We start from the raw sequence: 19,040 nt of genomic DNA, 5'->3' as shown, positions 1-19,040 counted from the left end.
GTGAGTGATTGGGTAACTTGGATATCTTATCACGTATCACCAGCAACCGCAATCTGAGTAGGGAACATGAAACAGCGCTTACTGCAACATGATTCAGTGCTTGCTTTCGAAGTGGAAAAACAGCACAGATTGCGACTTCCTTAACTACTATAAGAGAGACCACGTACGCACAGGGAAACAAACGCGTGTTACAGTTTCGCCTGGAACTTTGGTGGGTTAAAAAATGGCACAGAAACTGATAGAAGGGGATGGAGAACATCTTTGTCGGCCCACTGTCTCAGCTAAACGCTACGGCAAAGCCGAAACTGTTTACAATTATTTGCTCGACAGCGGTGGTGGCGGGCACCGACATGGATCCATCGGCATACTCGTTGCATCTACGTGGCTTGTTTTCGCGCGTGTTAAAACCATTCAGTCCCGCCATTTATTGATCACAGTGCAGAAACGCCGACTTTGGCCACCTGGTGAAGATAGGGGCGACGTAGGATCTACGGCAATCACTGGTGTCCCCAGCAACACTGCTGAGCTCCGCCAGGCAATGAACCGAACAGCCAACGTGTTTGCAGCCTGTCTCTCTTTTAAACACAGCGTTTGCTACCAGAAGTTTTAGTAAGTTAGACACGGATACACACGTGCATGTATACACATCCTCTAGTGACTATAGGCGTACTGCTGTGTTCGCATTCACGGATGGGCCACGCATGACTATGTGTCAGTTCGCACCGAGAACAGCGCCGCGAAGTGTCCAACCTTACGGACGTTTCGTCAACTCCAGAGTTTGTCTTACTTCTCGAGCAATACGCTCCGCAAAACGTTTGCGCTCTTCGAAGCAGAAAACTTTTCGACGACTCCTTTCGCCCCGAAAGCTGCTCAGGCGCACGTTTGCTCGCGACGAAAAAACAAGAATCGGCATCAATGCATACACTGCAGCTTTATCACGAAATTACCCCCACCACAATATCGTGCACGCTCCTATGACGCGTTTCGTTTTTATATGCTTAGTCCCAAAGGCCGCTTCAGTATTACATAGGTCGTTGCAGCGTTATTGTCTCTATCGAAATATTGCTGGATTGACGTCCCCCCCTTTTTACTTACAAGCGTTGGATCGTAGAGCACACGGCAGTCATGAGGAGTTCCTCTTGGCGGCGAACCTCCTCTGCTCGTTTTAGAGCGGCCCTCTGTTTGCCTTTATTTCGCCGATAAAGCTGTTGCATTTTCTTCACCAGGGATCTGGGAAAACAAATAGGCCTCATCCGCTGTCTGATCGAAGCGGATTTAACGAGAATAATCTTGTGTGCGTAGCCTGGGCGTATCTCTAAGCTACAAATTATGTGTTATTTCAAGATGAACCCGTACAGAAAGTATCTGTGGGCCCTTCTGGCACAGCGAGTATCCTGGCGGCACCACCATCCCGTTTCACACTGACTGCATCAAACACTCTTTGTTCCCCGGAAGTATCGTTCGAGGGAGAACAGACAAATAGTTGTTTTTCGTTACCAGCATTCTCCTTCCCTGCCGCGTAACACTGCATAGGATTGGACGGTATGTAGACTGACAGCTTCCTCGCATATATCTGCCGTTCCCTAGCACCGCGGAAGAACTTCTGGATCTTTACGGCGGCGTCTTTCTCTTTTCTATATTCATCCGATGCCTCCCTACGGAACACAAATATGCCGTTGCCTCATACATCCACCACTCCCATCGATCCTTTTCCTCGAAGAAGATCGGCAATCGTTGAGCTCCGCTCTCTCAGGTACAACCTCAATAGAGTTTTCGTACACCATAATATTTGCCGCATATCTATTATCATACATGCTGGCCGCGAGATATGTCCACACTATCGACCAACACAAGACCTTCGCAGACCTACACACAAAAGATAGTCGTGCCCGATGCAGTGTTAGATGACTAGCCATATCACAGAGACCTGAAGCGAATCTGTGACACTCCTAGCACAACAAAGCAGTTTTTAATCATCGCCATCGTGAATGAGTAGAGTAGCGGACTTCGAATGCCTCAGTGTAAATGGTCGGAGGAGATTCCAATCCGCTGATTTCAATGGTAGCACCGAAGCCGTTGTGCTGCCCACCCATTTCTTACTGTAGGAGTCCCAGATACTCGCTCATTATATTCACCGCTTCAGTTCTGACTTCGTGGAACCACATTGTGACTAAGAATCACGCGGTGTGTCAGTCGAGGATGTCCCGATTACTCATGCCAGTTGTCGGTACGGTGCCACAAAAAATTAAGGCAGGTCTCGCTAACAGAAGAGATACTTTCGACGACAACACATCTGAGTCACTGATTCTTTTCCATCAAACACAGCACTGGATATTTTTTCTTTCGGAGCGCCCCTCACTGCATGCGACGCAACCCTTGCCGGCAAAAAGTGTCCGTGAAAAGGCTTGGTGGAGGCCGGGCAGGTCCTCCCGACCTTCGAACCCCCTTTATTTCGCACGCATCTCCAAAGAATCCAACAATTTAGGATGCGTTCATCAGCGAATTGTTTCGAGACCACCGCGACAAAGAGATCTGTTTTGACCTCCGTTCCATGCAGCAGGATGGCATGCAATATCTAGTGTCTCGAAACAGGAAGCAGCTAGCCAGAGAGGTCCTGCGCAATTACGGGCCGAAACCTTCGCCGGATGCAGAGGGGAAACTCAGCTCGACTAAGAGAATCGATACGTGCGCGTAGCAATTGGTACGTGTTCTAAAGTTGATATTTCAAGCGGCAAGCCTGCAGTGCCTTTGCTACTGGACCAAGGGACTTAGTTGCCCGTTTTTGTACGAGAGCATCGTGATTCGCTTGTTACAGGTCCTTTGTTTCGTCAGAGTGTAATCCGCTGGCTCAGAGCTGTTGCACCTACGGTTACTCCAGCTGTACGAGGCGTGTGAATAAGACAACAATCGATTCCACAAACTGCCACAATTTTCTTCGTAAAACGGGGAACCACCAAGCGCGCTACCGGCCCAAACGATGCGCCCGTAATAGGTGGTCCGTGTGTCTTTCCGTAGCCGTGCAGTGCCCACATGCAAGTCGTCGTTGTCGACGATTGCCATCACGGAGTGCCCAGCAGTGTTGCCGGCGATACTCTTTCTGCTGTTGACAGCGCTCGGCAATGGACGCTACCGGCAAGGCGAGCGGCACTGGTCGCGTTTAGCTCAGGCGGCCTTGCCCTTTCAGGACTCGCGTTTTTTTGCAGAGTGCAAAATGGCACATTCTGAGATATCCTTATTCGCCGAACAGCTGGACGAGCTCTGTGGCGGCAGCGTGTCGTCTCGCGCAGGCCGTCGCGACGATGCAAGACTTTCGACCCTCGACACCTCGATTCTCCGAGGCAGGCAGGCCGGCGACGCTCATGAGCCACGGCGAAAGAACCGCTGCGGACGGAGTGTGGGCACGCGCGACAGATTGACTGAAGCTGCCCTCTCCCCCACAGCCGCTGCATGCGAGGCGGCCCTTCTTAGTTGCAATAGCTTCAACAGCTACCGCTTGGCAACGGTTATCCCACCGGAGCCCGGGCGCGGCACATGGGAAGGCGACAACTTCGATGCAGACCCTGAAAGTCTTTCCTTGCAGGAAATCGCTTCCAGGGGAAGTCGTCGACCGCTGCGGAGGGTACCCCAAAGAGGGCGGCACCGATCGCTCGCTGACACGGATGTTTCCAAGCGGCCGCTTTTGTCGACTGCGCAACTTGTGGCCCTGTTGAACGCGAGATCTAGCGGTAACTCTGTGTCCCCCTGCAGCAGAGGTGACGAGCTAAGTTTCTTTGGCGCTGAGGCTGGCGCAGTTTCGGAGCGCAAAAACGTCACTTCGAGTCTTGCCGGGGTTTCGTCCCTCCGCGAGGGTCTTGCGTCCACAGATGGAGGGGGCAGCCCACACCTTTGGAAAGATTCCGGCACGGTTTGCGCTGGAAAAGAGGCGCTGCTGAGTGCAGATCTCGAGTATCCGTTCTCGGCACGCACTCCAATTTCGGCCGCTCTTGCCAATGATGTTCTCACTGCGGCTGCAGCGGCAGCCGCCAAAGAAGAGGCGGCAGCGCTGCAGTCTGCGCGAGACGCGCTGGGGAGCGCTGTCTTCAGGCAAGCCGTGGCGACCGCAAAGGCTGAGGAGGAACAGAAGCACCTGCTTCAGCTGCTGGCCAAGCAGGCGGAACAACAGGCGGTTGTCTCGCGGGAGTTGGAGAGCCTCCGGAACAGCCAAAAGGCTCTAGCGCAGCAGCAAGAGCAGCTGCAGTTGAAGCAGGATCTTCTTCAGCGACAAGAAGCTTCAAATGTATATGCGCAGCTCCAGCGAGAGCGCGATATCCTCGAGAACCAGCATGCCAAGCTGCTTAAAGGCTTCTCAGAGCTGCAGCTGCAGAAAGCGACTTTGACCCCGACGCGAGACAACGAGACAGGTCTCCAGGTGTCCACGGAGATATCGAAACTGCAGCCAGCCTCACCTGCCCTTCCGTCATCTGTGAGCAGCCCTGCTGCTTCGCACGCCTCGAGTCCACTCGTTCGGGGTGTCTGCGCAACAGCAGAACGCCCGACGGCCACAACGACGCGGCTTTCTTCAAGCCCCGCCCCGTCGTCCAAAGACCAATCGGAAGCCGCTCCACTCGCCCTCAAGGTCGGTGGGGCGCCCCGAGGACCGCCTCCTGAACAGACTTCGAACCTCCCTGTGTCTGTGCATGTTAGCAAAACTGTTACCACGCCACCGATGCCGCGAGTCTCCCCCGACCCTAGGCTCGGCCCGGCTTCGGGTCCGAGCCCGATTCGAGTCGTTCGAGCGCTCGCAGGGAAACAGCCGTTGATTTGCACAGAGAAACAAGGGAAAGTCGTGTCTTCAACGCCTGTATCGCGTGCACCACGTGTGAGTTACCCAGGTCTTCAGCGCCCCTTTTCAGTTCCTGTCCAGCACATGAGCCGACAAGCCGCTTCGGTGGCCACAGTCTCGCCGGCAGCTTCTCGACCATCGGAAGGCGTCCCTTTTTCCAGCTCGAAAACCACCCTAGGCGGGCTCTGCGCAGCTGTCTGCTGCGGCGGCCCACCCTCGACGATCTCGTCTCCCCACGGAATGCATGCTACCGAATACCCGATTCTTCCGACTGTTTCCGTCCCGGCAGCAATACGGTCGTCTTCAGTTCCCCTTACCCCGGCCGTCGGCGCGAGCGGTCCTCGCGCAGCTTCACAAGGGTGGCCACGCGCCGCTACCAGGCCTCTTCAGACGTCGTTGCATTCAACGGTCGGTGCTGAGGTCGGCGCAATCGTAGGCTCCCAGCCTGTGGGTTTTGACGCGAATGCCACGACGGTTTCGTCCTCTTCCGCGTCGCCGGTCCCGCGGGTCTATTACCGGACTCGTTTCGGTGCCCGCGCGGGACAGCCTTCTGTCACAGTTCCTGTGCCTCCTCATAGCCAGCCAGGCCCATACGTGACCTACCGGCCGCTGTTTGCCTTCCCGCAGCAGTCGTCGTGGCTCAGTCCGCTCTCAGTGCCAGGTGTGGTTTTAGGCCCCCCTCGATCCGCGAGTTCGGACACTTGCGCCCCTCCCTCCCCAGTTGCTCCCGTGCAAGCGGGAACGACTCCAGTGAATCCCTCTGCACCAGTTGTTGAATTTTGCCAGCCTGTTGAGAGCGAGAGGGGCTTTTCCCCGTTGCTGAGGCCGCGTGGTCGCGATTTTCAGCGTGAGCGTTCTCAGCCGGACAGAAGACGAGAGTCTTTCTCCAACGAACGAGGAAAGCAACCGGAAAACAGCACCATCAGCGGCACGGAGGGTTGGGTGAAATTTGAGAGTCCGAGAGAGGAACCGTGGGAGCTGGAAGATGCTGCCTCCGTGAGTGGACGCGTTCTAGAACTCCGACACCAGCGCCGGCAGCTGCAGAAGCAGCGCCAAGCGCTATTACAACAGCATTTTGAGCGGGAAGAGGTCGAGCGCGAAAGGATGAAACGCAAGGAGGAAGAAGATCGCGCTGTAGTGAAGAAAGAACAGAAGCTCCACCGCTGCCGTGAGGGGGACTGCCCGGAACAAGGGTCTGAACGAAGCCCGTCCGTTTCTGGCGTAAAAACGAACGCGCGTAGGACGGGGAAACCGGAGAAACAGCGCACCCGGACCGCAACGACAGGTGTGCAGACAGGCCATCCGGCGGCGGCTTCTGCAAGCCAGGTTTCCTGCGTTTTTCGTTCCAGTCCCGCGGCATCTCCCACACGTCAAGGCAGGGGTGACGTGGCGACACTTGAGAGCCCACCAGAGTTTTGCCACTGGCCTCAGCCACCAGGAACCGGGAAGGAAGCCTGTCTGCAGACGCGGCTTCAGGAGCGATGGGGACTCGCTGCACCTGGCAACTCGTCCGACATGTCCGCAGTGACGGCTGCTGCGGCTGCAGCTGCTGCAGAAGCCGCGCGGGCAGCGGCGCGACGAGCGGCTGACGGAGTGCAGGAGGCAGCTGCTGCAATTCTCGAGCCCATTCAACCGATCCAGAAACGACTGGTGCAGCTCTTCGGCAGCCGTGCGCCGTCTCGACGTGAGAATATGAGGCGGTACGTGCTCCCGCAATCCACGTCGCATCTGACCTACTACTACCCTTCAGTGGGCGTGTCCACAGGCGCTGGCCCTCAAGGAATGCCCCCTTATGCATGGGGAGTGCCTCGTGTGGTTACCGAAGCAACGCGGTAGAGGGTGATGTGAATTCTGCCGCACCACACCTCTCCATAAGATAGAAGAGTTCTGAGAAGCATCCGAGAAGCGGAGGTGTCTCTGTGAGATGCCTCGGCCAGTGCGGGACGTGGAGGTGCACGGAAAGGAATGTGGTAACTACACTTTTCCTCGAAGGGAATGACTTCCAGCGGGCACTTGTCACATGCAAAGAATAAACGCAGGGTGCTTTTTTTGACATCTGTCGCTTGATTGGCTGACTTGAAGCGAGGGGCATCTCAGACATGATGGCGCTGCAGCCATCGATGCCAGCCTTTCTATTGCGTTTCCATCAGAAAAGCTCTCTCGCCTCAGCCACAGCCGGAACACTCTAACAGGCTCACCACTCTCCAACTAGTTATGTGTTGGAAGACTACATAACTGGCAGGTGAAGCGACCTTCCAGTGACCATTTGTTTGTGGCCGGTTGCCAGTCGTGAGATAAATGCTTTTTGCGTAGACACCGCCAGCTCCAAGGCAAGATAAAGGCTCAAAGGATACGCGTTCCTCTTGAGTAGCCTTGCTCACATTTACTGCAGGAGGCGACGGGTTGTCTCCTATTCCATATATAAGGAAATATGTGAAGTCGACCCGAAACTGTCTCAGCAACAGCTGTTGTCGTTCTCGTCCTCTGGACGCTGCGCCCTCATCGATCTATTTTGGTTTCCACCTGTCAACCAGAAGAAACAAGTATAAAATCACTCTCCTGGAAGTCACGTGACGCTTCCCGGGAGGTTGGTGATTCATTCCTTCAGCTTCTACGAAAAGAAGAAGACCGCACTACATGGGCTCTCACGTTGGGTCCCTGTCTACGAATTGAGCGAAAGCGGCATTGTTTATTGATCGTTGTCGTTTGAAACGTCTGTTTGATGTTGCTTGTTTTGCCGCAACTACACAAACTAGCGTATCATATATCTGGCCTGGAATTCATTCGTCTGAGCGAGACGCAACAATCGTGTCGCGCGCCATTCCCCATGTAACTTCACTGGCGCTAGCGATGCGAATTGTGCTGAAGTTGAACGGCAACCCACAGGACACCAAGTCGGCTAACCCTTGCACACCTTCGGGCCTCGCGGGTCACTTAAACATCTAGAAAACACTGAGTTTGAAACAGAATGTCCGCACTTTGATAATGTTCGCCAAAAAATCAGTGACATCATAGCCCGCACAGAAACCAGCAGACGCTATTGACCTGTCTCGTGACTCTTTCTCTGGAGGCCACAGAGTCAGCCGGTAGCATACATACAAAAACGCGGCAGCCCCGACTCTCAATCTTAGCAGTCGTACACGGACGCACGGCTACGCGCAAACCTGTGGCAAAACAGATTCGAAGGAAGGCTTTTTCGTACAAAGCACGAAGGACGACCCGGCGCGCAGACCTTCCCACGCCTCCATCCTCAAGTGACGCTTCGCTTTCATCGCTGGTGAGCTCGATGCGAGGCGTGATAGTTTGATTCACAGGACCCGAGGACTGTGTAACTGGAGTTACAGTTATTTAACTGCCAAAAAGGGAGCCGTGGGTGACCTCCAAGAAGGTTCCACTGAAACTCTCTGCAGCCAGCTACGCAGGAACACGAGCAGTGCAAATCTTTACCGCATCATGCCCGGCAACAAAAGTGTTCAAAGCTATCCATTTGGAAAAGAGAAAGGCCTGATGCGAACCGTCGAGGGCGGAAAATAGTGTCCAGAGGATTTCTCAGTGCGGTCTGTGAGCCGTTGTTCTTGATCCTCTGACGTCACCCTCGAAACGAGAAGCCGGTTGATCCCGGAGCGACACGCGAAAAACGGTTGCACGCATTAGGTTCACCCGCGCACCGGCCCCATCGTCGCTTCATCGCAGACAGCCATCGGTTCCGCGGCACAAAGCTCGCAGCGTGAGAAGGTCGTTGTTGTTCACTGTTGCTGAATCGCCGTATCGTTGCGCGCTCGGCGCACTTGCAGAGGAGGCAAAGGCGTTCGTCGGAGACCTGAGAAACATCACATCAGCATGCCGTCGAGACTGCGAGAGCGTGGAGCTGCCGCGGTGAGCCAGTGAATCTGACAAAAGATATCGCACTGTCATGCAATCTTCCACCGTCACGGAACGAGCAAAGACCTAGATTTGCACAGTTCTCGCATCAAACCAAATCCGCTCGAACTGTAACACGAAAACCGAAATCGTGGAAACCACAGAGACCGCCCTAGAACGAGGAAGACAATATGATCGCTGTTACCCATGAATGGTGGCCTCGTCGCGAGTATATCATAAGAGGCACAACGTGAAATACAAGCATATGTTTAACAGGCAACTCCCCAAAACAGTGACGCCTTCCCTCAATTCCCCACCCACTGGGGCCCCACCTGTGTTCCGTGCCACGAGACCGACACGCGTCCGCGCCAGGCGGGAAATCTGCAGAGTGCTCCCGCTCGCAGTGACCGCTGGCTTCGCTTGCAGTCTCGGTTGACGAGTGCGGACCAGGGGACGCGCATCCATCGAGTGTTTTTGCTTCTCTCGGACGCCTGTGACTGAGGGCGTCGGCACTTGGGCCGTCGTCCGAACCGTTCCTCCTGCTGCCTTCGTCCAAAAGAGCGTCGCTGCTGTCCGCGCCGTCCATCCCTGTGTTCTCTCCTTCGATCAACTGCCAGCTCTCCTCAACGTCGCTTGCTGTGACGTCGCTGGTGGCTGCATCGCCGACCTCGATGTCTTCTTCCCATCCGTTTTTTCCTGGGAAAGAAAGCGAAGATTCTCTAGGTGCGGCCTCATGCGCTTCATTACCAGGCTGCTCGCTCCCGAGGGCACCCGCAAAGCAAGACCCGCCGGCGGGTGTCCTCATGAGGCCTCTGAGATGCTCTTTCACGGAAGCAGCTAACGTGCTCGAAACGCCACCGCTGACGCTGTATCCGCCTTCCAACACGCTTACAACACGCCCCTCGCAAGTGCGCTCCGCACATCGCACCAGTGCATGCGTGAAAAACCGGAAATCTTCTTCTGCGAAACCTCCAAACGCTCCCCCAATTTGGTCTTGGGCATGGCCGTCGAAACCTGAGAAGCAGCGGTGGACATGCGCACAGACAGGGGGTATATTGCATGTGGCGAAAAGCATAGAGTGCTGGAGAAAATCCGCAGAAAAAGAACTGCCCAAAGGTGAAAACAACCTTGCCTAATCACCACGGGCGCGCCTGAAGAAGTATGTACGTCATCAGCAGATCACTGCAACCTCAATGACGAAACTTGGTTGAAATTAAAAAAAAACGAGGTCACACTGCACTGCGCCCGAACTTCACAGTGGATGCCATCGAATGCTATTGCGGCAGTTTCTCCCCTGTCTTGAACGGGGTGTGGGTTTGTACACACATGCTACGTACGGCAGTGACGAATGTCAGCACGTATTCAACACGCTTGCTAACTAAGTTTCAGCGCTATTGACTCTCCTGTTTAAATAGTGGTGACACGGTGGTACTGCCTTCACTTGTGCGCACTGACGGCTACAACAAACTCGAGCTTCTACTCTCTCCAAGAGCAGCCTGGCACTCCCACACCGAAACGAGTTGCTGGCCACGTCTGCGAACCTGCTGATATGAAGAGCAGGTCGGGACCAAAACGAAGAAGGGGGCGGATGATTCGCTTTAAGAACAGTCTCCTTGCGGCGACAGACGAAGGAGCGAGAGTCGGATGGCGACAAAAGTGACAAGACCACGAGACCTGCACTGGGACATCAGGCGTGCGCGCGGCCATTTCCACCTCCATCGGAGAGGCATTTGCGTAACTGACGCCTGCATCTCGGCCGCGGGGACAACGGCGGTGGGCACCCCCAGCGCAGGGCCTTCCAGAGCACTTCTGACACCGGCAACATTTGTGGAGGGAGGGGCCGGTTGGGTGAGGCAAAATGTTCACGTTAATCACCACGGGTCCGCCTGAAAGAAAACGCACACGGGAACCTTAGTGACCGGTTGGGGTTGGAAAACGTCTGAACCTACAAATCGGCAGAAACCTTTGACGAGTATGAAGGTGCAGAAACGTCCGCATCCATGCACGGGACCGGAGGCAAGACTGGGGTTTTGTGGGTACTTTCATTTTTGAGAATGCAAACGCTCTCTTGGTGCATACCCGAAAGCAGAAAACTTACTGAAATCTTCGCAGTCTGCTCCTGTTCCCGGATAGAAGGTTCCATCAAAGGCTGCAGAAACAGAGACACGCAATGACACACATATGGACGCCAGGTTGTCTGTATCTCGTAAGTGAAGTCATATTCAGTATCCTAGGCACTATAATGTCTCTGCTTGTTCGATTTGAGTTATACCAATGTGTACACCTAACGCTTCCCCAGGATCGCGTATCAGAGCGGTTCGCCTTCATTCATCGAGTGTGTCACCCCTCTCGACGAAAGGAACGTTGTTATTGCAGCATGATGTTGAGCTTGGTTGAATTGCTGACAGCGAAACAAAACCCACCTTTCCCCTCCCCCCCTTAGAGTTGTCGACTGCGCTACACAGCTGCCACGCCTTCAGGGATCCGAGAGCTGGCATGCCATAAAAAGAACTGACATGTCATGTGCTTGAGTGGAAGGCCGTCGCCAATAGAAAACTCACTGCATGCGTTCAATCTCGCCTTTATCTCCAGTGTCTTCTCGACTGTCCGAGGTCCGTGTGAACGCAAACCAACTTACTCAGTGAGTCCCGACAAACCCGATATCAAAAACCACTGACGCTCCATGAAGATCCAGAGTGGCAACCACTGATCCTGTTCCCTCTTTAAACGCTGGAGACAGTCAACAGCACTCGTGCCCACGCTTCCTCCACCTCAGTCACAGGCGGTTACCCATACTCTTCCACTCACCGTGGATGGAAGCGAAGAAAAGCTCTTCTGCATCTCGCTCGTCCCGCCAACCCATCCATTGGGGAACGTCCACGGGGCCTGCAAGCTGCGGCGGCAGCGCTGCCGAGACTTTCCCCCCATCTCCCACGTGGTAGCCTTGCGAAGGTGTTTTCTCAGAACCGGTGGCGTCCACTTCACACGGGTCCGGACCACAATGAGCAGAGTTATCACCAGCCGCCGGCGCATCCCGTGACAAGTTACTTGATACCAGTGTGGAGGTGCCTCGAAGCTCGTCTGCTGCCCGCCTGTACAGACGGAGAGCCGCGCCCTGAGGCTGTAGGAACAGGAAAAAGACAAGACGACAGAAGCGCAACCGCAGCCAGAGTAGACAAACCGCCTTTTTTACATACCCTCTGCCTCGCAAGACATAAATCAGCATAAAAGGGAGGGACCTGATTTCGCTTCGATTGCTACGGGGAGCAGTCGGAGGTCGTCCGAACGATGCCAGCGTGATTCTAGGGCTTGGACAAAATGCAGGCGTGAGACGGTGAATGGTTTCGAGGTTATCTTATACACTGCGCCTTTGCGTCTGCTCAAAGTTCTACAGTTCACTGGCAAATATGTAGGTAGAGAGCTGTGACGTGACAGACGGGTTCGACGTGTAGCTACACAGTACATTAGCAATGATCGTTAGTAGTCCGTGATGCGACGACACCCAAGGCACTTGCCCGTCGTCCTGCACAACCTAATGCTTCGAAGCTGCGCGTCTTACTTGCTTCACTTTCCGAATTTTCATGCCGACATTCCGGATAATTTGCTCAGTCCCGTTGCCGTGGTGAACATCGAAGTCGACAATGGCGATTCGCCGGATCCCTGCAACAGCGGACAAGAACAGGAAGTGTTGGAATTTGCTAAGTGAAACAAATGCACCACCAATAACGCGCCATTCCTGAACCACCACGGAAGGCAGTCCGCTCAAGACCTCCCAGTATCTCGACAACTGTCTCGGCAAAAATGTGCACCTTCGAAATATCCCACGCGGATTTACCGTGTTTTCAGTGTGGCCTCGGAGCGAAGCACGGCGCACTGTCCGGTTCTATCACTCAGCTAGGAAAAGGAAATCTCTTCTCTCGAACCGCAAACCTGCGACGATGCTGTTCCTCTCTTCTTCACCTACCTTTTCTCGCATAATTGTACTTTGCATACGCCGCACCGATGGCTACGTTGTTCAGCAAACAGAAGCCCTGGCTCCCTGCCCTGAGAGAAGCAAGCATTTCAGAGAGATTCATATTGCCTTCGAATCAGTAGCCGGCACTTTGTTTCACCCGAGATGTGGAGACAAACGGGAGAGGTAACCCGCTGCCAGACATTAAAAACGCTGCTTGAACCCACTAGCCACCGACACCGGGAAGAGAAGCTGCTTAGGACTGACGAAAGTGGTAGAGGTCAATATCCTACGGCATGACGGTTACCTCCACATCAGTGAGGTTACAGGCGTAGACAGCCTAGTTACGCCCGGTTGCAGTGAGGAACAAAAAACACACGACACAGTAAAACGCACATGATCACGAAGATCTATGCAACATCCACCAGGCACACGAACTGCAAGCTCCAATAAACTCCTCGAAACCGACCAGGGCGTTCGTGTGGCAACTATGCGCAGATACACCGGACGATCCTCCGCGTGTATTTCTCCAGGAATCCTCCGTCCCTCTATCCAGCCCCGCCCCCCCCCCCATCCGCTCTTCTCGTGGCGCCTCTACCCCAGAAACGTCTCTCGCCTTAGGACCCAGAGATGCATTTCTCAATTCCATTACTCTTACGCGATATCTTCATCTGTGAGCTGGTTCGACGCAGTTTGAGCAGCTCCCCAGTTGCCGAGGTGATGCCCAGGAGGTCGAACAGCACAGAAGGCGTTTCTGCATTTCCTCTCACAGACGGCGTCCACCGCCGCAATGACCGCACCAGCCGCGTGGACTGCTGCGGCCCAGCTAAAGCAGGTGACCGGAGTATCTCCATCAGCGAAAACAAAGCTGTACCGGCCTGCAGAGCCGACGTTCTCGATCTGCTGGCGCTTCTGTTTTTCATATTGTTCCTTCTGCAACTTCGAATCTAATGCTGCAGCAGCGGCAGCCAAAGCCTCTGCCCCTGTAGCGGTCGCAGCCGCCGCCGTCTGGCCGGGCGCGTACGAAAGAGGAGGGGAGAGTGAAGGCAATCGCGTGCTGATGCCGAACGCATCCTCCACTCTGAGCGCGACAGAAACACGAAGTAAACCTTTGTGCGATGAAGCAACGAGAGGAAACTAGGTCGAGGGAACTCGAGACCACCGAGCTGTCCCGTTGTGTCAATGTACACTGGCGTCAACGGCCGTGGCCGACCACGTGGCCAAGAACGGAAAATACCCACGTCAAATAGTCGCTGAGAAAGGGGAAGTTCGGATCCGTGCCAAACACATCAAGGCGAGTGACACCGTGGTGTCCACACTGTGAATCGGAAGCAACGTTATCATTTTAAACGCGTGCCAATTTCACTCTTTGAAGTCCCGGAAGCAGTGAGCTGCCAGGCTCTCACCTGAGCTTGAGGCGGGCGATGTAGGACATGGAGTGGACCCTCAAGATGTCCGACAGAGACGCAGGCATTGGATCGTCCATCCAGAGCAGTGGAGAAAACTCACGCGTCCGGAGTATACCACACCGATCTGAGGTGACAACCTAAAACGGAAAAGGAGTAGGACAGCGGACTACACAAGGTGGAATTCGAAATTCCTCTCGCGGCACTTGACCGGGACTTTCACGAGACGGAAAGAAGAGTCGATTTCTTTGAGATATCGAGTCTCAGGCGGGGACACGGGCACACGCGCGCCATACAGCCACTAATGCACATGTAGAACTCCCGCAACCCACGGTATTCGCAGTTCCTACTCGATTGACACTCCAGGAGTGTTCACATGTTTTGCATCCAACAGGAATTTCCGTCGTTCCAGACAAGGAACACCACGCTGGCTAGCGACACTCCAGATTGGGGGGGACGCAGCCAAGCGAGTTGATTCTCGCGCTTGTATGCAGACGTCATCACACCTCGTGGGAGACAGACGATAAACGTGAAGGTTCCACTAACCTCCAATCGACTCGGATTCTCCGGGAATCTCTGCATGAGTTTGTGTCTCTTCAAAGGCATGTCAGCAGGCTCAGGAAGAGGCAGGTGCTCCAAACATAACGCATGGGTGACGACCATGGTCCGGCCTTCCCCTCGCTTGGCAGTCTTTCCTTCCGCATCGCCATGGGTTCCAAAAAGCGACAGCAGCAGTCCGGTTTCGCTCTCGCTCTTCACACCGAACTTGTGACCATCGCATGGTGAAGCCGGAACAGCAGTCCAGGAAGCGGCGGCCGCTTGACAGCATGCGGGACTCGTCGTCACAACGCGCTGCAGCTGCTCTTTCAAGTCGAGCAGAGCGCCTGCCCTTCGCGCCTCTTCTCTAAGGTAAAGCCAGGCGCGAACCTCGCCATCCAGAAGCCCATGCAATCCCGAACACCAAGAGGCCGCAACGTCTTTAGTCACACACCGAACCCTGCCCCCCTGCCTCTCACATGCGTCCTCTTTCCTGCCCAAATTCTCCACTTCACACCGACGCGACGCTGCACTGTTACTTCCCCCCGGCTGCAGGCCTTCTGCTTTGTCACCGCCCTCAACCGATCCTGAGAAACACGCAGAGCTCTCCGTCGGGTACAGCAGCAGCGCCCGGAAGCACCTCCAGGCGCCGCGTCTGACGCAGCGGCGAACAAGCTGGAAAACGAACTTGGTGGCTGCAGGCGAGCGTTTCAGCGCCAGCGTGTTGACAGGGGCTTGCCGCCCACCAGTGGCGCCGCTGTCGCAGCGTCTTCCGCAGATACATGAGAAATTCACGAAAAACCTACAGGGCAATGTGTGCCGGAGAAGAAGGAGGCAACAAGCTGGATCGTCTGCGTCGATAGCCGAGTGGATGGGGAGCTGGCCGAGGCCGAGGCGCCGCGCCCAGGGCGACGCCCCTGCATGCAGCAGCAGCTCCGCCACCGGACTAACTCCGAAGGAACAGGCGAGGTGAAGAGCAGTTCGGCCCTGCAGGTCCATTTCCTCCAAGTCTAGCATAACGCTGTCTGCGGCGGAGGTTTGTCTCTCCACGGTGAACACCTCCGGACAGCACACCCTGTCCCGGGCCTCGCGCATTTCTTTTTTTCTTCGCGAATCCAGAGACCCCAACGTTCCGCCGCAACACTGGCAGCCATACTCTTGCTGCCCTCCCAGGCCAGGATGCGAAATTTGGGATTCCCTGAGGCCACCCGCCTGAGGATCTGAAACATGGTCCCCGCATTCAAAAGCGACAGACTCCGCCTTCACGCCACTCCGCTCGCGACCGCATGCGGTCGGCTTCGTCTTCCCAGGCGAGCACCGTGGGCACCGGTCAGCTGCACCGGGCTGGAACCGCCCGATGTGGAGCAAAATACGTTTCAGGCACTCCATGGCGTCTTCGCCCCTCGCGCCTCCAAAGGCCGTACGCCCAATCAACAAGTGCAGTGTAGGAATGCCATCAACTGAGAGGCTGAAATCCACACGGGCTGCCGCGGCCATCGCCAACTGATCGCATGCGGCTGCAGCATCCGTTGCAACAACGCTGCTGATGGCTGTTTCCGCAGAAAAAGGCTGCTGCGTCTTTAAGGAAGCCACGCCGGCGTCTGCAACTTCCTCAGCGGAGCCCCCGAGAGGCGCTCCCTCGTTCGACGACGCTGGGGCACCAGACGGCGGCTCCGCTGTGCCAGCGAGTGGCCGAGGCAGTCGAAGGGAACATGAAGCGAGCAACGAAGGCGAAATCTGAAGAGGCGGCGGGTCCAGCAGCAACGACAGGATCCGAGGACTGCAGCACTGGACCGCGACATGCAGCGGCGTTTCTCCTGAAAACGAGACACAAGGACACGGAAACGAGAGATGACAGATGCGAGACTCAGCAAGAAACCGACACAGAAGAATACAACCCCTAGTTCACCATTCACTTTGTGGTGCTGGAGGCATGGCCGTCACCAAGTCGTTTTAAAACCACGTTCACATTGCTGGTCCAACCGAAAGTTGTCGAACTACTACTTTTTTTCGCTGTGCGACACAAGTCATCCATCGAAGGACATGCGGGAACGAAACAGCTTGAAAAAATCCAAATCGGTGGCCAGGAAAACATTGAGGAGAAAGTCGTTTTAAAAAAGCCACGCATGTTGAAGGAACGAAGTGTACCTACACTAGAACGTCATTCGCCAACTCACGCACGGCAGGAACGAAAGCTGCTCACGCGACTGCCAGCAAACCAGCTGCTGTCACGTACACCAGTTCATTTGCACACACGACCGGTACATTCCCAGTACGATGGTACTGATCGTACGCGTATCTAAGCCGTCGTTTTTTCTTCCTGTTCATACAGATGGTAACAGTAATCCATACATTTCGCCTAGAACATAATCGCCGCAAAAAAATCTTGCTGTCGTAGGATATTTTGACAACTAACGTTTTTCGCTGTCATAAGCAGTCCAGGGGGGTCGGTGGTGTACGGCAGTCATAAAGAACTTGGCTGCCTGATCTCATAACTGGTAACGGGATGCGACCTCTTCTGCACACAACCTCGTTCTTGCCAATAGATCGCAAGGGAAAACTACACTGTTCCCAACAAAAGAGGCGAGTCACCTAACAGTCTGGTGACAAAGAGACGGCTCCATCCTCAGGACTGAAATAAACATACCTATATTATACATATATATATATATATATATGTGTGCGTTCGCGTAAGTAGAATCTGAATTACGAGTAATCCTGGGTCAACATGACTGAGTTCGACAGCCTGTGAGAGGAGTGTTTTGTTCGAAACCGCGGGTCGCAACCTACAAGGCACACAATTGTTATTTGCTCCTTGGGTTTCTGGGCACCTGGCAACTCACCCGCATGGTTTAGATCGTTGATCATGCTCCTGCAGAATGGATTGGACAGCCAGAGCCGGACGCCCGAAATGTTGTTGGTGGCAATCAACTTGTGCAGAGACCCCTCGCGGCAATGCCCAGCGGCTGCCCCGGTCTCGCCGGAGATATGCCACACAGACGTGAAGGGGGAAGAGCGCGTTTTCGTCCATGCTTCCCCACAATTCCTTGCACTCTCGACCTCCACATGCGGGACATGCCCCGCTTCCTCCTCCTTCGAGGAACCTTCGGAGGCATCTACCATCGGAGAGAGGCTGGAACCGCAGAATGAGGAAGCGGCAAGGAAAGAAGGAAGATCGAGGAACGGCTCTGCAACTGGAAGCTGAGAGAACGACGCGGTTCAGTTCCGACCGTGGACAGTTGTATATTCGCAGCTAAATGTTAACCGAACATGCCAGTGTTGAGTTTTCCATCGAATCTATGTGGAGGAGGAGGCTTGGTACTGGTGCCTAGGCACATACTATACACTCCCCGCAGCGGGAGACGCAGGAGTGTGAGCGGAGCCCGCCGGATGCACTTGCAAAGGGAGACGGAGAAACAGACTGATGTCTAAAGTGAGGCAAAGACTGCAGAAACAAAGGGCGTGGCTGCCGGGATTCGCAAAGAAATAGACGTCTTCCACACGGAAAAGAGCGCGGAGGAAATGCTTCAAAAGAAAACAGGCGACTCAGCAAGGAAAGTCAGAAGATGCGGACGAAAGCCCGCATTCTGTCGAGACGCTTCCAGACTCCAGCCTCTTGTACCAGTACTGGGAAGAAACCTAGGCCTAGGACACCCATAGGTATTTGTCCGAAAGAAAGTTGTGATCAATCGAAGTGATGGTGTACCCCCACACGAAAGTGAAAGAAGGGGGAAGCAACGGGAAGTAGCAGCCCGGTGAAGCTGCGTCGACGCATCAAGCGAGAAGCCTTTTGGTTCGCAACGGCGTCGAGCTCGGAAAGGAAAAACAACTGGAGTACTCTGGTGAGGGCATGACAAAACATACTGGGTTTGAGCTGAATATCGGAACGGGGCTGACAGCCAGGATTGAAGGATCATGTTAATACCAGCCGACAGCCTCCAGCTTAATTTAAGGGAGTCTGGGGCCTCTGGGTGATTCCGGGGGTATTTTTCCTTTTTTGGCTGGCATTACGCGTCGTTCGCGGCAAAAAAGAAGATGGAAGGCCCAATGTGAATCAGACCGAGTGATGATCCAGTGGAAATTCGTGCTTTCCTCGGCTCAACAATCATCGGTTCGGGGCCGCATGCATGCCGACTCCTAAATGAACAAAAGCCACGGAGGGGAAGTGACGCAAAAGCACGCTCTTTCCGAGCTATGCATGAATGCTGTCAAAGTAGTTGTGGCTGTAAGCCTTGTACAAAATTGTCGACATGAATGATTCGACAGAAAACGGACTTTTGCTTCCCCCGCCAGTCGCCGTTCAACGCAGTCTCTTGTGGAAAATGAGGGGAGATGTGGCGTCCAGGATTGAAGATACGAAGACGCTGCCCAGCAGAGAAGGTTGACATGCCAGAGATCAAAACGCGAGATCTCGGTCAGTCTGTTCGCCACGTCATTCAAGAATGTCCGAAATCTTGCCCCG

General features: G+C 54.6%; 2 protein-coding genes across 2 annotated transcripts; one reads left to right on the top strand and one right to left on the bottom strand.

Annotated features, from left to right (window-relative positions):
- The first annotated feature begins 2,490 nt into the window (after nt 1-2,490).
- Nucleotides 2,491-7,618, top strand: TGME49_202220 (hypothetical protein). The gene has a single exon (XM_002367467.2). The coding sequence runs from the start codon at nt 3,212-3,214 to the stop codon at nt 6,656-6,658; it is 3,447 nt and encodes a 1,148-aa protein (XP_002367508.1). The 5' UTR covers nt 2,491-3,211; the 3' UTR covers nt 6,659-7,618.
- On the bottom strand, nt 7,497-19,019 carry HDAC5 (histone deacetylase HDAC5). The gene is made up of 11 exons (XM_002367468.2): nt 17,422-19,019; nt 14,588-16,395; nt 14,042-14,181; nt 13,294-13,716; nt 12,648-12,727; nt 12,243-12,343; nt 11,492-11,804; nt 10,782-10,832; nt 10,225-10,569; nt 9,016-9,697; nt 7,497-8,642 (listed from the first exon to the last, which is right to left on the bottom strand). The coding sequence occupies exons 1-11, from the start codon at nt 17,699-17,701 to the stop codon at nt 8,507-8,509; spliced, it is 4,359 nt and encodes a 1,452-aa protein (XP_002367509.1). The 5' UTR covers nt 17,702-19,019; the 3' UTR covers nt 7,497-8,506.
- Nucleotides 19,020-19,040: the final 21 nt, after the last annotated feature.

This window comes from Toxoplasma gondii, chromosome VIIa (assembly GCF_000006565.2).
Source record: "Toxoplasma gondii ME49 chromosome VIIa, whole genome shotgun sequence".
In the NCBI taxonomy this organism is placed as follows: Eukaryota; Apicomplexa; class Conoidasida; order Eucoccidiorida; family Sarcocystidae; genus Toxoplasma; species Toxoplasma gondii.
This window is presented reverse-complemented; position numbering and strand designations above follow the sequence as displayed.

What these genes read in the sequence shown, in the direction of transcription:
- TGME49_202220 (XM_002367467.2), top strand. Translation starts at nt 3,212, where the DNA reads ATGGCACATTCTGAGATATCCTTATTCGCCGAACAGCTGGACGAGCTC.
- HDAC5 (XM_002367468.2), bottom strand. Translation starts at nt 17,701, where the DNA reads ATGGTAGATGCCTCCGAAGGTTCCTCGAAGGAGGAGGAAGCGGGGCAT. An exon ending in CAACGATCTAAACCATGCGG is followed by an intron (nt 16,396 to 17,421) that starts GTGAGTTGCCAG and finishes TCTCGTTTTCAG; the next exon opens with GAGAAACGCCGCTGCATGTC. An exon ending in AGAATCCGAGTCGATTGGAG is followed by an intron (nt 14,182 to 14,587) that starts GTTAGTGGAACC and finishes TTTCCGTTTTAG; the next exon opens with GTTGTCACCTCAGATCGGTG.